This window comes from Mobula birostris, chromosome 4, assembly GCF_030028105.1.
Source record: "Mobula birostris isolate sMobBir1 chromosome 4, sMobBir1.hap1, whole genome shotgun sequence".
Lineage (NCBI taxonomy): Eukaryota > Metazoa > Chordata > Chondrichthyes > Myliobatiformes > Myliobatidae > Mobula > Mobula birostris.
The window spans coordinates 55,076,326-55,100,862 of NC_092373.1; the positions used below are offsets into that span (position 1 = coordinate 55,076,326).

The window sequence follows — 24,537 nt, forward strand, 5'->3', positions numbered from 1 at the left end:
TTCGGCCGATGCTGGAAATCCAAGGCAATGCACACAAAATGCTGGAGGACCTCAGCAAGTCAGGCAGTATCTAACCCTTCATCAAGATTGGAAAAGAAGGGGCAAGATGCCAGAATAAAAAGGTTGGGGGAGGAGAAGAGGGTAGCTAGAAGGTGATAAGGTGAAGCCATGTGGGTTGGAAAGATAAAGGGAAGGAGAGGAAGGAATCTGAGAGGTGGACCATAGGAGAAAGGGAAGGAGGAGGGGACTGAGGGGAGGTGATAGGCCGATGAGAAGAGGTAAGAGACCAGAGTAGGGAATAGAAGAAGGGATAGTGAGGGAATTTATTTTAATAAGTAGGAGATATTGATATTCATGCCATTGGGTTGGAGGCTACCCAGACAAATTATAAGGTGTTGTTCCTCTGCCCTGAGGGTGGCCTCATCTTGGGAGTCTCAGGGACTCTACAGCTCATGTTCTCAGTAATACTTGTTTACTTTTTTATCATTTACTCAATTTGCCCTCTTTTGTACATTGGAAAATGTGCCTCTTTTGTCTTTGTTATTGTGGTTATTTGTGGATGCTGTGGGTGGACTGTAAGAAAATAAATCTTAAGGTTGTTTATGATATACATACTTTGATAACAAATTTACTTTTAGTTGCTCTGAGCTTGAAATGGTTAAACCACTTTAGCTGTTGTCATACAATTACACAATATATCCACCAGGGGGCGTTCACCATAGGCACTAAAATTGCTTCTGGGAGATTTGGATCCATTTATCTCAGTCATCAAAGAAAGTACAAGTTAAATGGTTTACTTTCCTTTATGTAAAAAAGCCTTTTTTTAAAAAAAAGTCTCAAGATAAAGCTTAAAATGGTAACATTGCTCTAAATTACAGTCACTTGCATGATATCTCAAAGAACAGGAACTAGTGGGCAAGGAGACTGAGGATATATAATATATTCAGAATCAGAAACAGGTTTAATATCATTGACATATGTCATGAAATGTGTTGTGCAGCAGCAGTACATTCTGATACATAAAAATAAAAACTTTAAATTGCAGTAAGTATATATATTTAAAAGGTTGAAATAAATAAGTAGTGCAAAAAGAGAAAAACGTAGAGGTAGTGTTCATGGGTTCAATGTCCATTCAGAATTCTGATGGCAGAGGGGAAGAAGCTATTCCTGAATCATTGAGTTTGTGCTTTCATGCTCCTGTACCTCCTCCCTGATGGTAGCAATGAGAAGAGGGCATGTTGTGGGTGACGGGTGTTCTTAATGAAGGATGCCATCTTTGAGGCATCGCTCCTTGAAGATGTCCTGGATGCTGGGGAGGCTAGTGCCCGTGATGAAGCTGAGTGGGTTTACAACTTTCTGCACTTTATTTCAGTCCTGTGCAGTGACCCCCCCCCCACCCCCCATGCCAGATGGTAATGCAGCCAGTTAGAATGCTCTCCATGGTACCTCTGTAGACATCTGAGAGTGTCTTTGGTGACATACCAATTCTCCTCAAATTCTGAGTGAAACATAGCCACTGTTGGGCCTTCTTTGTAACTGCATCAATATGTAGGGCCCAGGATAGATCCTCAGAGATCTTGACACCCAGGAACTTGAAATTGCTCACTGTCTACTTCTGATCCCTCAATGAGAACAGGCATGTGTTCCCTCGACTTACACTTTCTAAAGTCCACAATCAACTCTTTGGTCTTACTGATGTTGAGTGCAAGGTTGTTGCTGTGATACCACTCAACCAGCTGACCTAACTTGCTCCTGCACACCTTCTTGTCACCATCTGAAGTTCTGCTAACAATACTCATGTTGTCAGCAAATGTGTAGATGGCATTTGGGCTGTGCTTAGCCACACTGTCATAGGTGTGGAGAGAGTAGAGAAATGGGCTAAGTCCACATCCTTGATGTGCGTCAGTGTCGATCGTCAGTGAGACCATAAGACCATAAGATATAGGAGCAGAATTAGGCCAGTTGACTCATTGAGTCTGCTCCACCATTTCATCAATGACAATCCAATTTTCCGCTCCAATATCCTGCCTTCTCTCCATATCACTTCATGCCCTGATCAATCAAGAATATAATCAATCTCTGCCTTAAATATAAATAAGGACTTGGCTTCCACAGCTGCCTGTGGTAAAGAATTCCACAGATTCACCACTCTCTGGCTAAAAGAATTCATCCCTTACTGTTCTAAAAGAATGCCCCTCTATTCTGAGGCTGTGTCCTCTGGTCTCCACTACAGGAAATGTCCTCTCCGCATTCACTATCAAGGCCTTTCACTATGCGATTGGTTTCAATTTGGTCACCCCTCATTCTCCTGAAAACTAGAGAATACAGGCCCAGAGCCACCTAACACTCTTCCTATGACAAGACATTCAATCCTGGAATCATATTCTTGAACCTCCTTTGAACCCTCTCTAGTTTCAGCACATTCTTTCTAAGATAAGGGGTCCAAAATTGCTCACAATACTCCATCTGAGGCCTCACCAGTGCTTTATAAAGTCTCAACTTGAAACCCTAGTCCTCTTGAAATGAATGCTAACATTGCCTTTGCCTTCCTCACCACAGAGTCAACCTGCAAGGTAACCTTTAAGGAATCCTGCACAAGGACTCCCAAGTCTTTGTGCCTCAGTTTTTTGTACTTTCTCTCCATTTAGAAAATAGTCAACCTTTTCAATTCTTCTACCAATGTGCATGACCATACACTTCCCGACACTATTCAGTTTGCCATTTCTTTACCTATTCTCCAAATCTGTCTAAGTCCTTCTGTAGCCTCTCTCCTTAAAGATACCTGCCCCTCCACCTGCCTTCATATCATCTGCAAACTTTGCAGCAGAACTATCAATTCCATCACCCAAATCATTGACATATCATATAAAGAGAATCAGTCCCAACACAGACTCCTGTGGAATATCTCTAGTCACTGGTAGCCGGCCAGAAAAGGCACCCTTTATTCTCATTCTGCCTCCTACCAATAGCCACTGCTTTATCCATGCTAGAATCTTTCCTGTAATACCATGTGCTCATGTCTGGCACCTAGTCAAAGGCCTTCTGAAAATCCAAGTACACACCATCAACCCATCCTCCTTGGTCTGTCATTGTTATTTCCTCAGAGAATTCCAGCAGGTTTCCCTTGAGGAAACCATGCTGACTGTGGCCTATTTTATTATGTGTCTCCAAGTATCCCGAGTCCTCATCCTTAATTGTTGTCTCCAACATCTTCCCACCCACTGAGTTCAGACTGACTGGGCTAGTTTCCTTCCTTCTGCCCCTCTCCCTTCTTGAAGAGTGGAGTGACAATTGCAATCTTCCAGTCTTCCAGAACGATTTCAGAATCTAGTGATTCTTGAAATATCATTACCAATGGCTCCACAGTTTCTTCAGACACCTCTTTCAGACCCAACTTATCTACCTTCAGACCCTTTCAGTTTCCCCAAGAACCTTCTCTTTAGTCCTGACAACTTCACACACTTCATGACCCGGACACCTGGAAATACCACAATACAGTGAAAACAGATGCAAAATACTTATTCAGTTAGTCCGCCATTTCCTTGTCCCCCATTACTACCCTTCCAGCATTGTTTTCCAGCGGTCTGAATCCAATCTCGCTTCTCTTTTACACTACGTATCTGAAGAAACTTTTGGTATCCTCTTTAATATTGGCTAGCTTACTTTCATATGCCATCTTTACCTTCTTAGTGACTTTTTTAGTTGCCTTCTGTTAGTTTTTAAAAAGCTTCCCAATCCTCTAACTTCCCACTCATTTTTGCTCTATTTTATGCCTTCTCTTTGGCTTTTATGTTGGCTTTGACTTCCCTTGTGTCATCTTGCCTTTAGAATACTTCTTCCTCTTTTGGATGTACAGTGTCTGTAAAAGTATTTACTACCTTGTAAGTTTTCATAATTTATTGTTTTAGAACATTGAATCAAAGTGGATTTAATTTGGTTTTTTTGACATTGGTTAACAGAAAAAGACTCTTTCGAGTCAAAGTGAAAACAGATCTCTACAAAGTGACCTAAATTAATTAAAAATATAAAATACAAAATAAATGATTGCATAAGTGTTCAGCCCCCTTTAATGACACAGCAAATCATCACTGGTGCAGCCAATTGGTTTTAGAAGTCACATAATTAGTTAAATGGAGATCACTAGAGTACAGTCAAGGTGTTTCAGTTGATTGTAGTAAAAATACTCCTGTATCTGGAAGGCCCAACTGCTGATGAGTCAGTGTCCTGGCAAAAACTACACCATGCAGACAAAAGAACACTCCAATCAACTCCACAAAAAGTTTGTTGAAAAGCACGTCAAGAGATGGATACAAGAACATTTCCTAGTCACTGAATATCCACTGGAGTACAGTTAAGTCAATCACCAAGCAATGCAAAGAATATGGCACAGCTGTAAATCTGCCTAGAGCAGGCCATCCTCAAAAACTGAGTGACTGTGCAAGAGGGAGGTCACCAAGAGACCCATGACAACTCTGGAGGAGTTGCTTTGGTGGCTGAGATGGGAGAGACTACGAATACAACTGTTCTCCGGGTGCTTCATCAGATGTAACTTTATGGGAGAGTAGCAAAGAGAAAGCCACTGTTGAAAAAAAGATCTCTAATGAAATCTCAGCTAGAGTTTGCCAGAAAGCATGTGGGCAACTGAAGTCTGCTGGAAAAAAGTTCTGTGATCTGATGAAACCAAAATTGAGCTTTTTGGCCATCAGACTATGTTTTTGGCTATGTTTGGCATAAGCCAAACACCACACACCATCCCTACCATGAAGCATGGTGGTGGCTGCACTATGCCGTAGGGATGCTTCACTGCAGCAGACCCTGGAAGGCTTAAGGTAGAGGGTAAAATGAATGCAACGAAAGCACAGGGATATCCTGGAGGAAAATCTGATGTAGTCAGAAAGAGATCGGCAACACAGGAGGAGATTTGTTTTCCAGCAAGACAATGACCCCAAGCATAAAGCCAAAGCTACAAAGGAATGGCTTAAAACAACAAAAGTTAATGTCCTGGAGTGGCCAAGTCAGAGTCCAGACTTCAATTCAATCGAGAATTTGTGGCTGGATTTGAAAAGGGCTGTTCATTCACGATTCCCATGCAATCTGACAGAGCTTGAGTAGTTTTGTAAAGAAGAATGGGGAAAAATTTGTGTCCAGATGTGCAAAGCTGATAGAGACCTATCCACAAAGAGTCAAGGCTGTAATTGCTGTCAAAGGTGCATCAACTAAATACTGACATGAAGGGGATGAATATTTGTGCCATCAATTATTTTGTGTTTTAGATTTGTAATTAATTTAGATTACTTTGCAGAGATCTATTTTCACTTCGACATGAAAGAATCTTTCTGTTGATCAGTGTCAAAAAAACCAAATTAAATCTGCTGTGACTTTAGCTTCTTCTCAGATTTCAGGGTGAATTCGATCATATTATGATCATTTTCCTCCCAAGGGTTCTTTTACCTTAAGCTCTCTAACCAATTCTGATTCATTGCACAGCACTCAATCCAGAATAGCTGATCCTCTAGTGGGCTCAACCATAAGCTGCTCTAAGAAGCCATCTCGTAGGTATTTTAGAAATTCTCCTCTTGGAAACCTGCACCAACCTGATTTTTTCCAATCTACCTGCATATGGAAATCCCCATGACTATTGTAACATTACCCTATTGACATGCACTTTCTAATCCCATTGTAATTTATAGATAATGTCCTTACTACTGTTTGGAGGTCTGCTTACAACTCCCATCAGCGTCATTTACCTTTGCAGTTCCTTAGCACAACAATTCAACACCTTCTGACCCAATGTCACTCCATTCTAATGACTTGATTTCATCTTTTACCAACAGAGCAACCCCACCCCCTCTGGATTCCTGCCTGTCCTTTTGATACAATGTGTATTCTTGGATATTAAGCTCCCATCTGTAATCTTCTTTTAGCCATGATTCAGAGATGTCGACAACTTCATACATGTCATCTGTAACTGTGCTACAATTTCATCTACATTATTCCATATACCGAGCACATTCTAGATTCAAGTACATTTATTATCAAAGAATGTATAAATTATACAACCCTGGATTTGCTACTCACAGGTAGCAAAAATGAAACCCAAAAGAACCCAATTAAAGAAAATAAAGAAGTGGAAATAAGAATAAAAGACTAACACTCGATGCGCAAGAGAATGAAAAAATGCAAAGCATGCAAACAATTGAAGCAAAGAGCATTCTGAACCAAAATTGAGACCTCAGATCAGAAGCCCAGAGCAGCCTGAGTAGACCCAAAGCCTTACTCATCTTACACCATATTAGCAGACACAGAGCACAGCAGGTGGGGCAGCCTTCATGGCCTCAGCCCCATGAAGATAACCATTGCGGAGAACGAGTGAAATTGGTTCTCATCTCAGATCCCGACCCCTTGTCTTTTCAGTCTATCTGAGCCAGCATTTAAATTGACCAAACAGCAGACAGTGAAAGGCTCCAGCATCCTGGAGAGAAGAATGAACATGGCAGAGAGCAGGCGAAATCAGCTTTCACCTCCAATCTGGGCTGGCATTTAATTGTCTAAGCAGTGAATCGTAGCTAACACAAGGACCTGGCTGCAAAGAATGGCACTGGGTCTAGACCATGCTGCCCAGCAACTCGCTCCAGGCCCAGATTTCACCGCCCACCTGAAGCCACTGTCAAGCTCTTCAATTCAGCTCAGCACCCAGAGTGATCCAGCCTCACACCCGGGCCATTTGTACGGGAACTGTATCTGCTCTGACCAGCCCCCGACTTCTCTCGGCACCCAGAATAATCCAACCTCGCACCCGGGCCAGTTGTATGGGCATCGGAACTCCAGCTCCAATGATACTGCATCCCACCATTTTGGTTCATCCCCCAAATTCACTTCACCATTGTTCGGCTGTTTACGGTAATAATTTAACACAAATTACCTCAGAAAAGGTATTTTTAGTAATGTTTTTAGTTCATTTCTTATATTTTTAACTACCAGAGAACTGTCTCATGCATTTGGTAGCACCACCTTAATTGGTGTCACATATAAATATAACACCTTCAGTCCTGGCTTCACCCTTTTCGATTTTGTCCGCCTTTTATGTTGCAACTCCTCTGTTGACTGCAATTTTGCTCTATCAACAGCCTGTCCTCACTACACATTGCCTCTGTAAACCAGCTACCTCATCTTCAGCACAATCACTCTGGTTCCCACCCCCCTGCCAAATTAGCTTAAACCCACCTGAACAACTCTAGCCAATCTGCCCGCAAGGATATTGGACCCCCCCCCACCCCGTGGTTCAAGTGTACCCATCCTTTTTGTACAGGTCATATCTTCTCCAGAAAGGATGCCAGTGATCCATAAATCTGAACTGCTGCACCAGTTCCTCAGCCACACATTCATCTACTGAATCCTCCTATTCCTACCCTCACTGGCATGTGGCACAGGCAGCAATCCAGAGATAGTTACTGTGGAGTACCTGTTTTGCAATTTTCTACCTAGCTCCCTAAAATTTCTCTTCAGGACCTCCTCATCTTGTCCACCTATGTCATTGGCGCCAATATGTACCAAGACTTCTGACTGCTCACCCAATCCAAGACATTCCTGATCCTGGCACTGGGAAGGCAACATAACATCTGAGTATCTCTATCATGGCCACAGAACCTCATCTTTGTTCCTCTGAACAAGGCATCTCCTATTAACACTGCCGTCCTCTTCACTTCTCTGCTCTTCTGAACCACAGTACCAGACTCAATACCAGAGACCTGGTCACTGTGGCTCCCCCCCACCCCCGGTAGGTCATCCCCCTCAATAGTATCTAAAGTTGTATACTTATTGAGAGGAATGGGCACAGGCATACTCTGCTCTGGCTGTGCATTTCCCCTCCTCCTGACAGTCACCCAGTTACCCATCTCCTGCTAGCCAGTTGTGACTACCTCCTTGTAACTCCTATCACTCACCTCCTCATTCTCCTGTCTGAGTTAAAGGTCATCGAGCTGCAGCTCCAGTTCCTCAATACGTTCTCTCTGAAGCTGCAACTCAGTGCAGATGTGTTTATCCGGGAGACTGGAGGTCTCCCAGACTTCCCACATCCCATACACAGTACAAAACACTGGTCCTGGAGCCATTCTCACTATACTACACCCTAACAGACAAGTAATGAACAAATACAAAGAGAAAGGGATATTTTACCTCACCCAAGCCAGACCTTGTCTCAGTCTGATGAGCCAAAGCCACTGGAAACACTGGCACATTCATGACAATGGCCACTCTGTTTGCACCTGTGTTATCTTTATTCGCCCTTTCTAATAAATCCCTCTTGCTGATTGGTCGCTCCTCAACTCGGAGAAATTGCCACATAGCTCTGCCTTTAAAATCTCGATCACCACCCTGATTGAAATCTAGCTCTTTGTACGCACTCACCCTGACATCGATTGTCCAACTCAGAGAAAACTGCTGTGAAGCTCTGCTTATTAAATCTTGAATGCTGACCTGACTGAAAGGTAGCTCTTTTTGTACACTGCCTCCTGCTGATTGGTCACTCCTCAGCTTAGAAACTGCCACGAAGTTCTGCCTTTAAAATTTCCATTACCGCTCAATTGAAAGCCAGCTCTATTTACGCACTCTCTGGCGTCGATCGTCTAACAGAGGTGGATGTTATTTTTGATCTGCATAGACTGTGATCCTTTAGTGAGGAAGTTGAGCAACCAGTTTCGGAGGGAGGTGCAGAGGCCCAGGTTTTGGAACTTTTTGATCAGAACTGTAGGAATGATTGTGCTAAGTGCTGAGCTATAGTCAATAAGCAGCAGCCTGACATAAGTATTAGTATTGTCCAGGTGATCCAAGGCTGTGTGAAGAGCCAATGAGATTGCATCTGCTATTGTGGCGACAGGTAGATTGAGGTGGGTCCAGGTCCTTGCTGAGGCAGGAGTTGATGCTAGCCATAACCAACCTCTCAGAGCACTCCAATATGTTAGATGTGAGTGCCACTGGATGATTATCATTAAGGCAGCTCATCCTGCTTTTCTTGGGCATTGGTATGACTGTTGCCCTTTTGAGGCAGGTGGGAGCTTCCAGCTGTAGCAATAAGAGGTTGAAAATGTGTTTGAACACACCTGCCAGTTGGTTGGCCCAGATTTTTAGAGCCCTCAGGGCCTGGTGCTTTGTGAGGGTTCACCTTCCTGAAAGATGTTCCGAAATTGGCCTTCAAGACAGAGGTCGCAGGGTCACTGGATGCAGCGGGGATCCTCATAGCTGTAGTTTTATTCTCCCTTTCAAAGTGAGCATAAAATGCATTGAGCTCATTTGGGAGGGAAGCATCAATGCCATTCACAATGTTAGTTTTCGTTTTGTAGGAAGTATTGGCCTACCAATCCTGCCAGAGTTGACGTGCATTTGATTCCGCTTCTATCCTCAATTGGAATTATTCTTTTGCTCTTGACATATCCCTCCTGGTGGTGCACAAACGTGGTGGTTCTGTCCCAGTCCTGCTCACTCGATTTGGAACATCTAGTGATCAAGTGTCACCTATTTTATCTGCACGGGAGTTCTCAGCATTATCTGGATTCTGGTGTACTTTCCAACTCAGGCCCACGTCAGGCAGGCTCTAGAGCCCAGACAAACTGCGCAACATAATCAGTAGGTGTTGTACCTGGCCTTCTTGTATAGTCGTGGATCACCAGTCTTGAATGCCACAGATCTAGCACACAGCAGACTACAGATCTTCTGGTTCATCCATTGCTTTTGATTTGGGTATATACGATATGTTCTTGTAGGCATGCACTCATCCATGTGGGTTTTAATGAAGTCAATGACAAGTGTGATGAATTCATTCAGACTTGAAGATGAATCCCCGAATACTGTCCAGTCCACTGACACAAAGCAGTCCTGTAAGTGCTCCTCTGCCTCCCTCACTTGTACCTTCTTGGTCCTCACTACTGATGTTGTAGTTTTCAGTCTCTGCCTGTACTGAGGGAGTAGAAGTACAGCCAGGTGATCAGACTTTCCAAAGTGTGGATGTGGAATGGCATGGTAAGCTTTCTTGATGGTGGTATAACAGTGGTCCAGTGTGTTGGCTCCTCTGGTTCCACAGTTGATTTGTTGGTAATAATAATTTAGAGAATTTTTCCAAGCTGGCCTGATTACCATCCCTCAAAATGACCTGGGTGCACTGTTTCACGCCTGTTGATAATGTTGCTCGGTTTGTCTGGACTCTAGAGCCTGCCTGACGTGGGCCTGAGTTGGAAAGTACACCAGAATCCAGGTGATGCTGAGAACTCCCGTGCAGACAAAATAGGTGACACTTGATCACTAGATGTTCTAAATCAAGTGAGCAGGACTGGGACAGAACCACCAAGTTTGTGCACCACAAGGAGTTAATCATAAAGCATACTGCAACTCCTCTGCCTTTGCAAGACTCAGCAGTCCTATCTTGGTGGTGCATTGTGAGGCAAGCAAGCTGTATCGCTGCATCCAGAATGACAGTGAATAACCAAAATTATGTGAGGCAAAAAACATAGCAGTCTGTGATATCTCTCTGGTACAGCAATCTTGCTCTAAGGGCTTTGATTTTATTTTCCAGAGACTGTACATTTGCCAGCAGAATAGTCGGTAGTGGAAGTCAGAACCCTCTTCTCCTTAATCCAGCGAGGTGCTTTGTGAGGGTTCACCTTCCTGAAAGACGTTCCAAAATTGGCCTTCAATTTCGCTGGATTGAATTTTTAATCCAGTGAGGCACCCTCTCTTCCGCTGTCTTAAATGACAACTGCACTTGCAACTGAGACTGCCGGCCGCGATTTGTCGACTTTGAGTGACGATAGATTTTTTAAACACCTAAAACGATGTTGCTTACTGTATTGTCCATGGCTGTAGCTGCAGATTTCAGCTGTAGCGGTTTAAAACAGGAACATCTGATGATTTCCATTGGAGCTGCTAGCTCAAGTTGCTTTCTTAATGGCACCACCAGAAAAAAAAACACGACTGCATTCTTCATTAATTGTTTGTGTAGCCCATGTTAAAGCATTCGGTTTTCGCTTAATAAAACTTAGGTGGCAACGACCTTCCGATATATCAGCCCAAGTGCCGGTTACACAGATCTGTCTCTGAGACACAGAGCACAGAAGCCAGTCCTGCAACCCTCTGACCAAGCATTGCTGACGCTTCTATGCTAATTCCATTTTATTCTCCCCACAATTCTATCTCAACTTCTCTCAGATTCTACTGCTTACATGAATACAAGGGCCAATTGACCTACCAATCTGCGTGTGATTGGGATATGGGAGGGAACCAGACCCCACCCAGAGGAATGCCATAAGGTGAACGTGCAAACCCCTCACGGATGGCTCCTGAAGTCAGTATTGAACCTGGGCCACTGGAGCTCTGAGGCAGAAGGTCAACTAGCTGCACCAACTGTTTACAAATAAAAACCGACATGAAACACAAATGCAGTATTCTAAAGTTTAATGCAGAAAATTCATAAAGAAAAAATATAGGCATGGAGAACAACTATCAGTAACTAATGCTTCGATTTTCTTAAACATTCTTATTGGATGTTATTACACCATGTCAACATGTGGATAATTGACACACTTTAACCATCTGGGAGTAAGTTACTTTAATTAAGAGTGCATTGTTTTTGATTTGGCTGACTTTCACACATTTTCCATCTCCCGTTGATCATGAACCCGCTCCACAGAATTTCATCATGAATCCCTGCATCAAATAGATACAAATGTTGTCACTGCATTACATCAACATTTCCATTCATACAGTGTTTTCCGCATCACCCTCAGTACATTGCAAAGCGCTTTACAAAGCATTTTTGACATGTTTTAATTTGTAACTAATTTGTGTACAGCGAAGTGCCACACATGACTGGGTAATTTCCTTTTGAACTTTCCACTGATTTATCTGTATTGGCTAGGAAAACCATCCTTGTACTCCCTTCGAACCAGTGACACTGGGTCTTTAATATCCATCTGAGAGAGCTGATGGGACTCTAGTTTGCAGTACTTCCTCAGTAATGCACTGTTGTGAAGTTCATGAACTGGAATGAGTTTAGTATTTTGATTCAGAAGAGATTGCACTCTCCCCTGAGCCATTTGATTTGATGAGACCAGTCTTGTAAGGAAACCCTCACTTTAACACTACCTAAAATATAAATCCTGTATTTCACTAAAGAACATCTTTATTGAAAAAAAATGAAACAAAAAATATACAAAATTTTCCAACAATGCTCCTCAGATTAGATTAAAGAGCAAAATACTCTTCTCCAGCGAAGGCCGACGGGAGGTTTAATGGAAGGGTAACTGATAAGGAGACTGGACAGAGTGGATAGTAGGAGGCCTTTGGTAGAGTTGGTAGGGTTTAAAGATATAAATAAAGAGAGAGAAACATAAAATGATGTGAGCACAAGCCTTTTTTTGCATAATATGTAAGTTGAAATCTTGAAGCATTGCCAATTGATGCAACAGAGGCAGGTTTTGTTGTGGCTTCCAGGAAACAACTATATGGTGAAAGATATGCAAGCTTTGCAGAGAAAGGTTCAGGGATGGAACTGGTGGGTTGCTCTGGTTGAGAGCCAGTGTCATTAGGATGGGCTGCATGGCCTCTTCCTGGGGTGCAACCACTTTATGATTTAATTGACACAAGAGGAAGATTGAAATGGACTTGAGGAAACAGAAAAGTGGGATAATTTTCTTCTAAAACTGGATTGGTGATCTAATAAACACCTTAATTGGAAAGGAGTATCTGAATGGATGATAAGAGAATGACACACAGCCTCCAATTATTTAAAATCAATAAGAGGAAATTCTGATATGGAAGAAGAAAATACTAGGAACAATCATTTGGTTAGACAGAAAAATCTGTGAACAGAAAAATAGAATTTCATATTAATTATCCTGCAGTAGAATGGAAAAAGTGAAAAGGTGCTTTTAGTTGCAGAGAGTGAGAGTGTGAAGAGAATAAATAGAAGATCTATGAATGAATGGAGCTCAAGATTGTTTTGAAGGTAAGGTGATATTTTCAGAGCTAGTTAATTGATGAGTGAAGGCAAGTGGATAATAAAAAAAGCTTGCTGAAACTGAGATCAGCAGTAGACCTGCAGTTTAAGAATAGGTACCTATTATGTCCTTGGGATTAAAACGATGTGGAAGGACTGAAGCCTGGGGGGGAAGCTACTGTGTACATAAAATACATTTATTCTATATAAGAAATGACAGATTATTTCAAAAGACTGTATTGTCCTATCTTCGTGTTTTCACCTCAGTACTTTAAGTACCTCTTCCCAGTTTTGTTCTTTAGCAAGATCAGCTGCAGTTTCATTCCACTTTGTTTTGGCTTGTAAATCAGCCCCATTGCTAATAAATAATTGTACAACAGCACAGTGTCCTCTCTCTGCAGCCAGATGCAAGGGAGTCTTATCCATCCTGTCTCGGGCGTGTATGTCAGCACCATGCTGAATTAGGACTCGTGCTACCGCCTCCTGTCCTTGGAAAGCTGCTCGGTGCAAAGCAGTCATCTGTAGTGCATTCCTACTGTCAATGGAAGCACCAAACTGCAACAACAATTCAACAGCAGGAACGCCGCTCTCCACGGCCCTGTGCAGAGGCGTGTGCTGGTTTATGTCTGAAGCATTCACTGTGGCATTACATTTGAGTAGCAGCTGCAAGATCTAGAAGAAGGAAAATAATTTTTTTACCATACATAACATGACACAATGTTTCTGAAAAACACAGATCTCTGATAATGTAGCAGTATTCAAGCTTTGCTTCCTTATTCCTGATGATGAATCTAAAAATTAAGAAGCATTTCCAAATAAAGGAGTTATAGCAAATAACAGCTATTGTAACCTACTCTGGAAACTGCCTAGAATTTCTCCAGCGTATAGCCTTCTACTTTTCTATACTCCACATACCTGTCTAAGAGGATCTTAAAAGACCCAGTTGTATCCATTCCACGGACCCACTGTGTTGAAAAACTTGCCCCTGACATTCCCTCGGTACCTGTTTCCAAGCACCTTAAAATTATGCTCCCTCGTGTTAGCCGTTTCAGCCCTGGGAAAAAGCCTCTGGCTATCCACATGATCAATGCCTCTCATCATCTTATACACCTCTATCAGGTCACCTCTCATCCTCCATCGCTCCAAGGAAAAAAGGCCACGTACACGCAACCTAATCTCATAAGGTACACCCTCCAATCCAGGCAACATCCTTGTAAATCTCCTCTGCATTCTCTCTATAGTATCAACATCCTTCCTGCAGTGAGGTGACCATAACTGAACACAGTACTCCAAGTGGGGTTTAACCAAGGTCTTATATAGCTGTAACATTACCTCTCGGCTCTTGAACTCAATCCCACCATTGATGAAGGCCAACACACCATGCGCCTTCTTAACGACACTGTCAACCTGTTCAGCAGCTTTGAGTGTCCTAGTGATACAGACCACAAGATCTCTCAGATCCTCCACACTGCCAAGAGTCTTACCATCAATACTATATTCTGTCCTCAAATTGGACCTACCAAAATGAATCTCTTCATACTTATCTGGGTTGAAGTCCATCTGCCACTCCTCAGCCCAGTTCTGCATCCTATCCAAGTCCTGTAACCTCTGACAACCCTCCAGACTATCCACAACACCAACCTTTGTGTCATCAGCAAACTTACTAACTCACCCTTCTACTTCTTCATCTAGGTCATTTACAAAGATCACAAAGAGGAGGGGTCCCAGAACAGATCCCTGTGGAACACCACTGGTCACCGACCTCCATATAGGATATGAACCATCTACAACCACCCTTTGCCTTCTGTGCACAAGCCAATTCTGGGTCTACAAAGAAAGGTCTCCTTGGATCCCACATCTCCTTAATTTCTGAAGGAGCCTTGGATGGGGAACCTTATCAAATGCCTTACTGAAATCCATATGCCATACATCCACCCCTCTGCTGGTTTTTAAACTTCAGCCTAAAATGAGAGGACAATTGAATAACCATTATTAATTCATGATATGGTTTATGTGATTTCCAGATATGTTTGTTTTGAAGGGAATCCCAGTTCTTTATTGGGCCAGATCTGTTGTTTATTCTTGGCAGTTCCAAAAGAGAATGGATAGATGTTCAGCCATATGAAATGCATCAATTTATGCAGTTCTGTGCTTGTGTAAACTCAGACCTTAGTCACAGATCCTGCGTTAGGTGAGGATTATGATCCGAGAGCTTCTGGGGCTTGCAGATCAAGGTTTAAGAGCCAAAGGGAAAGATAAGTTAGTTTCCTTAGAAAAATATCTTGCTTTAATTGATATTTAGCTTCTAAGTGTTTATTTAAAAGGCATTATGATTAGGAATGTTTATAGTTAGCAAAGTACGTCCATGAGTATTGGTGCTGTAAGAGCCATCAGTGATGTTTTAATGTGGACTTCTTCATTATCACTAGAGGCTCTGTCCCTCCAGAGGGAAACCTGGGACTGGATGGATTCTGTTGCTGGTTCCAGGCGGTGAAAGACTTGATCACTTCTGAGCCAACTAAATGCTTAATTTTAAGACTGCACACATTTAAGACATTTTCCTCTGCATCCATGTCTTCACATGGTATCTTTCTTGAATCAAAATAACTTAAGAGAATCCGCTGTACAGTTTGCACCAATATGAAATGATAGCAGTTAGTTTTCACACTATTTTTAGTCAGTATTTTTTCCCACCTAGTTCAAAGCATCAATCGTTCTTTCACAATGAAAATAAAAGCTATGAAAAGAGGCTACACAGGCACAATTTTAAGTCTTGAAGTAGTATTTAAATAATGTGCCAAACCCCACTGGCCTGGATAGGGGATTCCATTGCACTGTGTTTCTTCATAATACAGGGATCCAATATGGATTGGTGAATCACAAAATTGTGAGTATACTATTTTCTTTTTGCATATAATTTTGCACAAGGAAGGTGACTAGGTACTCCTAGTTATGCTCTGTATACTGTTGTATATTATTTTCTACCCCGTGCAGATGGTACGAGTGGCATCTTCTGTTTCCGTTTCTGGTGCAGCATTACTTTTCAAGTGTTGTGCAGGAAATTGAATTGTGCTGTTTCTGGAGCTACTGTTATTCAGTGATAAGACCATAAGATATAGGAGCAAATTAGACCATTTGGCCCATCAAGTCTGCACCAAATTTCCTAATCAATTTGGCTGATCTAATTTTCCTCTCAACCCAATCTCCTGCCTTCTCCCCATATCCCTTCATGCTCTGACCAATCAAAAATCTATCAACTTCTGCCTTAAATGTACATAAGACTTGGCCTCCACACAGAATCACCACCCCCTGGCAAAGAAAATTCCTCCTCGTCTCCATTCTAAAAGGACACCCCTCTATTCTCAACCATGAATTGCTCTAAAAAGCCACCTCATAGGCACTCTAGAAATCCCCCTCCTGTAATCCAACACCAAGCTGATTTTCCCAATCTACCTGCATATTAAAATCCCCCATGATTATTGTAACATTGCCCTTTTGGTATGCATTTTCTATCTCCCATTGTAGACCACATCTTTACTACTCTTTTGGGGTCTGTATATAACTCCCATTAGTGTCTTTTTACCCTTGCAGTTCCTTAGCTCTATCCACAATAATTCAACACCTTCCAATCCTATGTAACCTCTTACTAATGATTTGATTTCATTTCTTTACCAACAGAACAATGCCTTTCTGCCTATCCTTTCAATACAATGTCTATTCATTGGACGTTAAGCTCCCAGCAATAATCTTTAAGCTATGAATTTGTGATGCCTACAACATCACAGCTGCCAGTCTTCAACTGTGCTGCAAGTTCATCTACCTTATTCTTTATACAGTACTGCGTGTATTCAAATACAACACTTCCAGTCCTGTATTCACCCTTTCTGATTTTGTTCACCTTTTACATTGCAACTCAGCCTGTTAAGTGCAATTTTGCCCTATCAACAATCTCTCCTCACTACAAGCAACACACATAAAGTTGCTGGTGAACGCAGCAGCTAGGCAGCATCTCTAGGAAAAGGTACAGTTGACGTTTCGGGCTGAGACCCTTCATCAGGACTAACTGAAAGAAGAGATAGTAAGAGATTTGAGAGGGGGAGGGGGAGATCTGAAATGATAGAAGACAGGAGGGGGAAGCCCAGAGGATAGGCAAGGAGTATAGTGAGAGGGACAGAGGGAGAAAAAGGAGAGAGAGGAAAAAAAAAATTCATAATAATAAATAAATAACGGATGGGGTAGGAAGGGGAGGTGGGGTTTTAACGGAAGTTAGAGAAGTCAATGTTCATGCCATCAGGTTAGTTCTACTGTAAAGATGAAGCCACACTCAGGTTGGAGGAACAACACCTTATATACCGTCTGGGTAGCCTCCAACCTGATGGCATGAACATTGACTTCCCTAACTTCCGTTAATGCCCCACCTCCCCCTCGTACCCCATTTGTTATTTATTTATTATTATTATTAATTTTTTTTCCTCTCCTTTTTCTCCCTCTGTCCCTCTCACTATACTCCTTGCCCACCCTCTGGGCTTCCTCCCTCCCCCTTTCTTTCTCCCTAGGCCTCCTGTCCCATGATCCTCTCATATCCCTTTTGCCAATCAACTGTCCAGCTCTTGGCTCCATCCCTCCCCCTCCTGTCTTCTCCTATCATTTTGGATCTCCCCCTTCCCCCTCCCACTTTCAAATCTCTTAATATCTCTTCTTTCAGTTAGTCCTGATGAAGGGTCTCGGCCCGAAACGTCAACTATACGTCTTCCTATAGATGCTGCCTGGCCTGCTGTGTTCATCAGCATTTTTTATGTGTGTTGCTTGAAATTCCAGCATCTGCAGATTTCCTGGTGTTTGCATCTCCTCACTACACATTGCTTCTGTTTGTAAACCAGTTACCTCATCTTCAGGACTATCTTCTGCCTTTCCAACAATACTTCTTGCATTGGGATATAGGCAGCTCAGGACACTAGTTGCACCATGCTCAACCTTTTGATTCCTAACTTTGTCTGAGGTCTTATTAACATCTGCCTCCACAACGTCTCCACTAACTGTTCTGACACTTTGGTTCCCATCCCCCTGCATTCCCACGATGCAGCATTAACAAGTCTTCTCGCAAGGATATCATTCTCCCTCCAATTCAAGTGTAAACCGTCATTTCTGTAAGATCCCACCTTACCTGGAAGAGAACTCAATGATCCAAAAATCTTGCATCCTCATTCCTACACTAACTCTTTAGCTATGTATTAAACTGTATAATCTTCCTAGGTCTGGCCTCACCAGCAGATGGCATGATAGCAATCCTGAGATCACAACCCCGGTGTTTCTGCCCTTCAACTTAACACCTAATCCCCTGAACTCCCAATGCAGAACCTCATCACTCATCCTACCCATGTTATTGGTACCAACATGGCAACGACTTCAGGCTGTTCACCCTCCCACTGCTGAGGACTCGATCCAAGATATCCCAAACCTTGGCACTTGGGAGGCCATCCGGGAATCCTGTTCTCACTAACAAAAGCTGCTGTCCATTCCACTAACTAATGAATCTTCCATCAGCACAGCATACCTCTTCTCCCCCCATCCCTTCAGAGATACGGAGGCAGACTCAGTGGTAGAAACCCGACTATTGTGCCTTTCCTCTGTTAGGCAACCTCCCTAACCTAACCTCCCTGACAGTATCCAAAGTGACACATCTGTTATTGAGGGGGATGGCTGCAGGGGTACTCTGCACTGGTTCCTTAAACCCCTTCCCCTTCCTGATTTTCACCCAGTTTCCCATGTTCTGCACCTTGATAGTAACTACTTCTCTATATGTCTTATCTATCACCCTCTCAGCCTCCCAAAAGATCTGAAGTTCATCCAGTTCCAACTCCAACTCTTTAACATGGTCCCTTAGAAGCTGCAGTTGGGTGCACTTCTCACAGATATAGTCATCAGGAACACTGGACCTCGCCTTGCCTTCCCACATCCCGCAAGTGGAGCATTTCACTATCCTGCCTGGCATCTCTACTATCCTAGCTGAGCAGATAAGAAGAGAAGGAAAATACTTGAGCTTTTCTTTCCTTTGCTTTCTCTGTCTGAAGCCTCTTTTCACAGAAGCTTCAATGAGCTAAAGCCTCAAGATCACCACTCTGACTATGTCCACTCAGACAACAGCTGCTGCAACCATTGCCACTGAGCTTGCCCCTACCTTCCTTTAATTTGTTCTTACTAATCAATCCCAAAAGTTGATTGGGCACTGGTCAAAGCTCTACTACACTGCTGGGACCCACTCTTGCCTTTTATCCCTGGGCAGTGGACCTGATTGAAATCTCCTCCTCTCCAAACTTCTGATGTCCGGATTAGCTGCCGGTCAAAGCTCTTTGACCTTTGATCTCTGACCATCCTAGAATGACCGTGTTTATTAACACCATGTAGGAAAGAAATCCTATAATACAAGTATCCATTTACTTATATCCATGGACCAGGCTCCCATGTTTCTGACTTTCAGTCAATCACAGCTCCTGATTATTTCACCCCAAGCCCCTCCTTCCCCTGCCCAACCAGCCCTGGATAATTTTCCTAACTGCACAGACTCAGGGACACATGATACACAGTCTCCCTTCACCACCCCATGATTATAAAGACTCTTCTATAAGCATTCTAGTAATTGATCTCAGTTCAATTCTGAATCAGCATTTAACATAAAGATGTAAGGGGAATAGTTTATTGGAAAAATAAATCTTTGATCTCAAATCAGGCTCTTTATGCAAATTTTTTTGTTTACATTAACTGCTGGCAAATCCATCATTTATTTCCCTAATTACTGTAAAAGAGGTGGAGGTAGTCCGCCTTCCTGAACCACTGCTGTCCTTTTTGGTGATTGTACTCTTCAATTTATTGGATTCCCAGTTGAGGTCGAGGCAAGATGGTGCTGGTGAAACATGATGACGTGTTGCAGGCAACTTACAAAACTTCTAAATATACCTCTTCTGAATTACTGTCAATGAAATCTATAGCCTGTAATTTTCCTTTAAGTAATGTACTTTTGAACCATCTTAATGAACTATTGATTTCATTACCTTCTGAAGTACTCAGCAGATGTAACTCTCAGATATGGCACATTTAAGTGCACAAAGGTACATTGCCACGGCAAAAAGGGAGGGAAGAGGAGAGGACTCCAAGCAAGGCTAAAATGCTAGGATAAGAAACTTGCCCTACTCAGTATCTTGTTAGCAAATGTACAGTCGCTGGAAAACAAGATTGAGGACCTAAGGGCAAGATTGCTGTATTGGAGGGAAATGAGGAATTGCTGTGTTCTCTGTTTCACAGAGACATGGCTCACTACAGCCATGCTGGATATGTTGGTAAGTCCCAAGGGGTGCTCGATATACTGAACGGATATACTGATACGCTGATTCGGAGAGGGCAAAAGGAAGGACTTTGTGTTTCATGATAGACTCTTTGTGGTGCTCAGACATAGTAGTCTTGTTACACTCTTGCTTCCCTGACCTGGAACATCTAATGATTAAGTTCCAATCGTTCTACTCACCAAGAGATTTATCCTCTATGGTCCTGACTGTGGTTTACATACCACCAAAATCAACATTAAGCAAGCACTTGAGGTACTGAGTACTGCCAACAGCAAAGTGGTTCATTTTCCAAGGAACTGCAGTTGGAATTAAAGATTGGGGATGTTCACTAATTACATTCTTCTGGCCCTGTTGTGGAAGGAGGGTCATTGATGAAAATGTTTGCTGATAGGACACTACTGTGCGGAACCCCTAAGTAATGATTGACCTCCAACGAACATAAGCAGCTTTTTTTGTACTCTGCCACTGGAATATTTTCCCCTTAATGCCCATTGACTTCATTTTGACCAAGATTCTTGATGCACATATGGTCAAACACTGCCTAGATGTAAAGGCAGATACTCACACCTTACCATATAATTCAGCTCTTTGGCCCTTGTTTCAGAATCAGGTTTATTATGACTGGTGATTGTACTCTTAGTTTTATTGGATATCCAGTTGAAGAATGAGGGGATTTGCTGTTTCCAAGCCAATTCCCATGCATATATCCTTTAGGGATGGTGCTTGGAGAGGCAAACTAGTTGTCCTAGCTAGTATCAAACTTCTTGGGAGCTGATTGAGCTGTATTCATATATAGGAGCAGGGAGTATTCCATTAGAGTAGGTGAGATAGATTACTGACTTTCACCTGCTCTTGTGACTTCTGGATTTATGTGATTGGTGCAGTTGAATTTCTTGTCAAAGTAACTTCCAGATTCTTGTGGGCTGCCCAGCAGAATCCTCACTGATTTGATTTGAAACAAACAAAACTGTATGTTATGGTGTACCTGTGACAAATAAAACTAACCTTTCTAATCTTTCTTTCTTTCTTTGAGACTGAATTAGATTGGTGCTTGACAATTGAGAAGTTGAAAAGTGATCATGGGAAGTGGATTGGAGGTTATAATCGATTAAGCTATGATCATAGGCTTTCAGGAAAGAGTGACCTATTCCTGATTCTAACACGTATGTTGTTATGTAAAGTACTCTTTAAGCAACTGGAGTTGCCCCCATTGGTTAATGAATCTGAATATAACTTGGGCTTCAAGAAGAAGCACAATTAAAAAGGAAAGGACTGACAACTCCCGATGGAAAAAATGCACGACATTTAGGAAGGTCTGGGATCAAACTGTTATTTGGGAGGGAGAATTACAAATATAGGCACAGAATGCAGGGCTAAAGCGTAGATAGGGGCCTGATGCTCGGGTACGTTTTCTTTACACAACCGCATAAAAGTTCAATAAATTCAATCTGGTATTCATTTTTTAAAACATGGTTGCAAGACATTCTGTACTAGGAATTAAATATTCCAAGGTACGTGTTCTCAAAGAATAGCCAGCGATTAAAGATGAAATCACTTCACAGAGAGGATATGTAGTGGATATAGGAGGATTTATATGTGGAATTAAAAAGCAGAAAAAGATTTATAACTGTACCAAGGAACATTGGAAGGCTCTCAAGTAGCAGATGTGACAGAGCAGTATGTACCCTTGCTGAAATAAAACAAACAGAAAATGCTTATAATGGGGGATTTTAACTTCTCCAAAGATTGTGAAAAGCAGAAAAACTCATGTTAGGGAGGCAGTGATTTCTTGAATGTGTTAAGGTTAGGCTTATACAGCAGTTTGCCCTATAGCCAGTAAGGAAAACATCAAGAGTCCCAGCCTGAAATGTCACCTGTTTATTCTCCATGCTGCCTGATTTGATGAATTCCTCCAGCATTTTGTATGTATTGCTCAAGATTTCCATCATCTGCAGAATCTCTTGTTCAGGATACCTGGTAGTGTGGAGGAGCAGAGGGATCTGGGGGTACATGTCCACAGATCCCTGAAAGTTGCCTCACAGGTAGATAGGGTAGTTAAGAAAGCTTAAGGGGTGTTAGCTTTCTTAAGTTGAGGGATAGAGTTTAAGAGTCACGATGTAATGATGCAGCTCTATAAAACTCTGGTTAGGCCACACTTGGAGTACGGTGTCCAGTTCTGGTCGCCTCACTGGAAGGATGTGGAAGCATTGGAAAGAGTGCAGAGGAGATTTACCAGGATGCTGCCTGGTTTAGAAAGTATGCATTATGATCAGAGATTAAGGGAGCTAGGGCTTTACTCTTTGGTGAGAAGGAGGATGAGAGGAGACATGATAGAGGTGTACAAGATAATAAGAGGAATAGAGTGGATAGCCAGCGCCTCTTCCCCAGGGCACCACTGCTCAATACAAGAGGACATGGCTTTAAGGTAAGGGGTGGGAAGTTCAAGTGGGATATTAGAGGAAGGTTTTTCACTCAGAGAGTGGTTGGTGCGTGGAATGCACTGCCTGAGTCAGTGGTGGAGGCAGATACACTAGTGAAGTTTAAGAGACTACTAGACAGGTATATGGAGGAATTTAAGGTGGGGGGTTATATGGGAGGCAGGATTTGAAGGTCGGCACAACATTGTGGGCTGAAGGGCCTGTACTGTGCTGTACTATTCTATGTTCTATAAGGAATACATCAGATTGTGAATCAAATTTCAGAATCAGGCTTAATATCATCGACATATGTCGTGAAATCTGTTAACTTTTTGGCAGCAGTACAAACCAATACATGATAATATCAAAAAACAATAAGTAAATCAATTTCAGTAACTATATATGTACATTAAATAGTTAAATTAAAAATAAAAAACAAATAATTAAAAAAGAACTTAATAATATTCAAAAAATGTCACAGATATTTTCAGAAAGTTGAGAGTTGGAAACTAAAGTGTCACTAAACAAGAGAGGTATCACATTTAAAGACAATAAATTACTAGAAGTTGTAATGAAGGACGGAGTGAGTCAACATTAAATGACATGGCGGTTGTAGGAAATAACTGAGAAGACTAATGAAGCACTGGTCGTCAGACAGAAAGAACAAGTGGGCAATGGTTAGACTGTGAGTGAAACAGTATGTGCTGTTCTTGGCATCATATCTCAGGGAAGATAATATTCATCTTTAACAGTGATTCATGCTCATTGGTTATCTGCATACAAAACCTGTCTACCTGGAAAGGATCCAACAGCAAAACCTTTCTCCGGGAAATTGACTGCTAGCTGTCTGGTGAACAATTGATTTGCAGTATGAGGAACTAGTGGATACTAGCTCTGTGCTTCTATCCGACAACTCTAACTCCAGGCTAATGTTGTTCCCTAGAATTCACCAGAAAAAATTTGTTCTCATTTAGCCTGTTTGGAACAGGGAATCCGAGCGTCCAATCATTTCTATAATTAGGCTGATCAATTTACCAGCCTTTTTTACGTATCCATACCACATAAAATTCAAATAAATTACACATCCAAATGTTTGGAGTTCAGAACTCTACATTGTCATTGCCCCGCACGTAACAAAATGCTTCACGGTTTTATGATTAAAGGGGATTTTATGAATTTACCCTATGGTTTTCGAACTCCTCTGCCATACAAATTAGAAATTGAGACATCTAATGGATACAATTGTTGATTATAGCGTAGAATTCATCAATGTCTCCACCACTGCAAATTTCAGTACTTAAGGCCCATGACGTTAATGTTACTGAGAACGCTTTGGCCTTTTTCAATGTCTGGCTAGGGCAGAGGCAGGGTTGGAGGAGTAGTAGCTAGGTGGTGGCTTCAGGCTTGAGTCTGGAGGCAAGTCAAACAAAATAGGTAATAAGTAGAAGAGAAAATCTGCAGATGCTGGAAATCCAGAACAACACACACAAAATACAGGAGTAACTCAGCAGGTCAGGCAGCATCTATGGAAATTAATAAACAGTAGGTGTATCGGGCCAAGACCCTTCTTCAGGACTGGAAAGGAAGGGGAAAAGAAGGCAATAAAAATGGTGGGAGGAGGGGCAGGAGGACCAGCTGGAAGGTGATAGATGGTACCAGGCAGATGGAAAGTTAACGTGCTGGAGAAGAAGGAAACCGATAGAAGAGGAGAGTGAACCATGGGAGAAAGGGAAGAAGGAGGGGGCACCAGGGGAAGTGATAGGCAGCTGAGGAGACGAGGTATGAGGCCAGAGTG

At 42.3% G+C, this 24,537-nt stretch overlaps 1 protein-coding gene and 1 long non-coding RNA gene across 2 annotated transcripts in view; one reads left to right on the forward strand and one right to left on the reverse strand.

The window, feature by feature from the left end:
* Positions 1-24,537, forward strand: part of LOC140196347 (uncharacterized) — a 94,273-nt gene that overhangs the window by 26,245 nt on the left and 43,491 nt on the right. The gene's annotated exons all lie outside the window — the stretch shown is intronic.
* Positions 11,432-24,537, reverse strand: part of ankrd67 (ankyrin repeat domain 67) — a 33,530-nt gene continuing 20,424 nt past the window's right edge. The window contains exons 4-5 of the mRNA XM_072255387.1: positions 13,248-13,657; positions 11,432-11,694 (exon numbers count right to left, since the gene is read on the reverse strand). Of these exons, the coding sequence (XP_072111488.1) occupies positions 11,685-11,694; positions 13,248-13,657 (420 nt within the window). The 3' untranslated portion in view covers positions 11,432-11,684. The remainder of the gene's footprint in view (positions 11,695-13,247; positions 13,658-24,537) is intronic.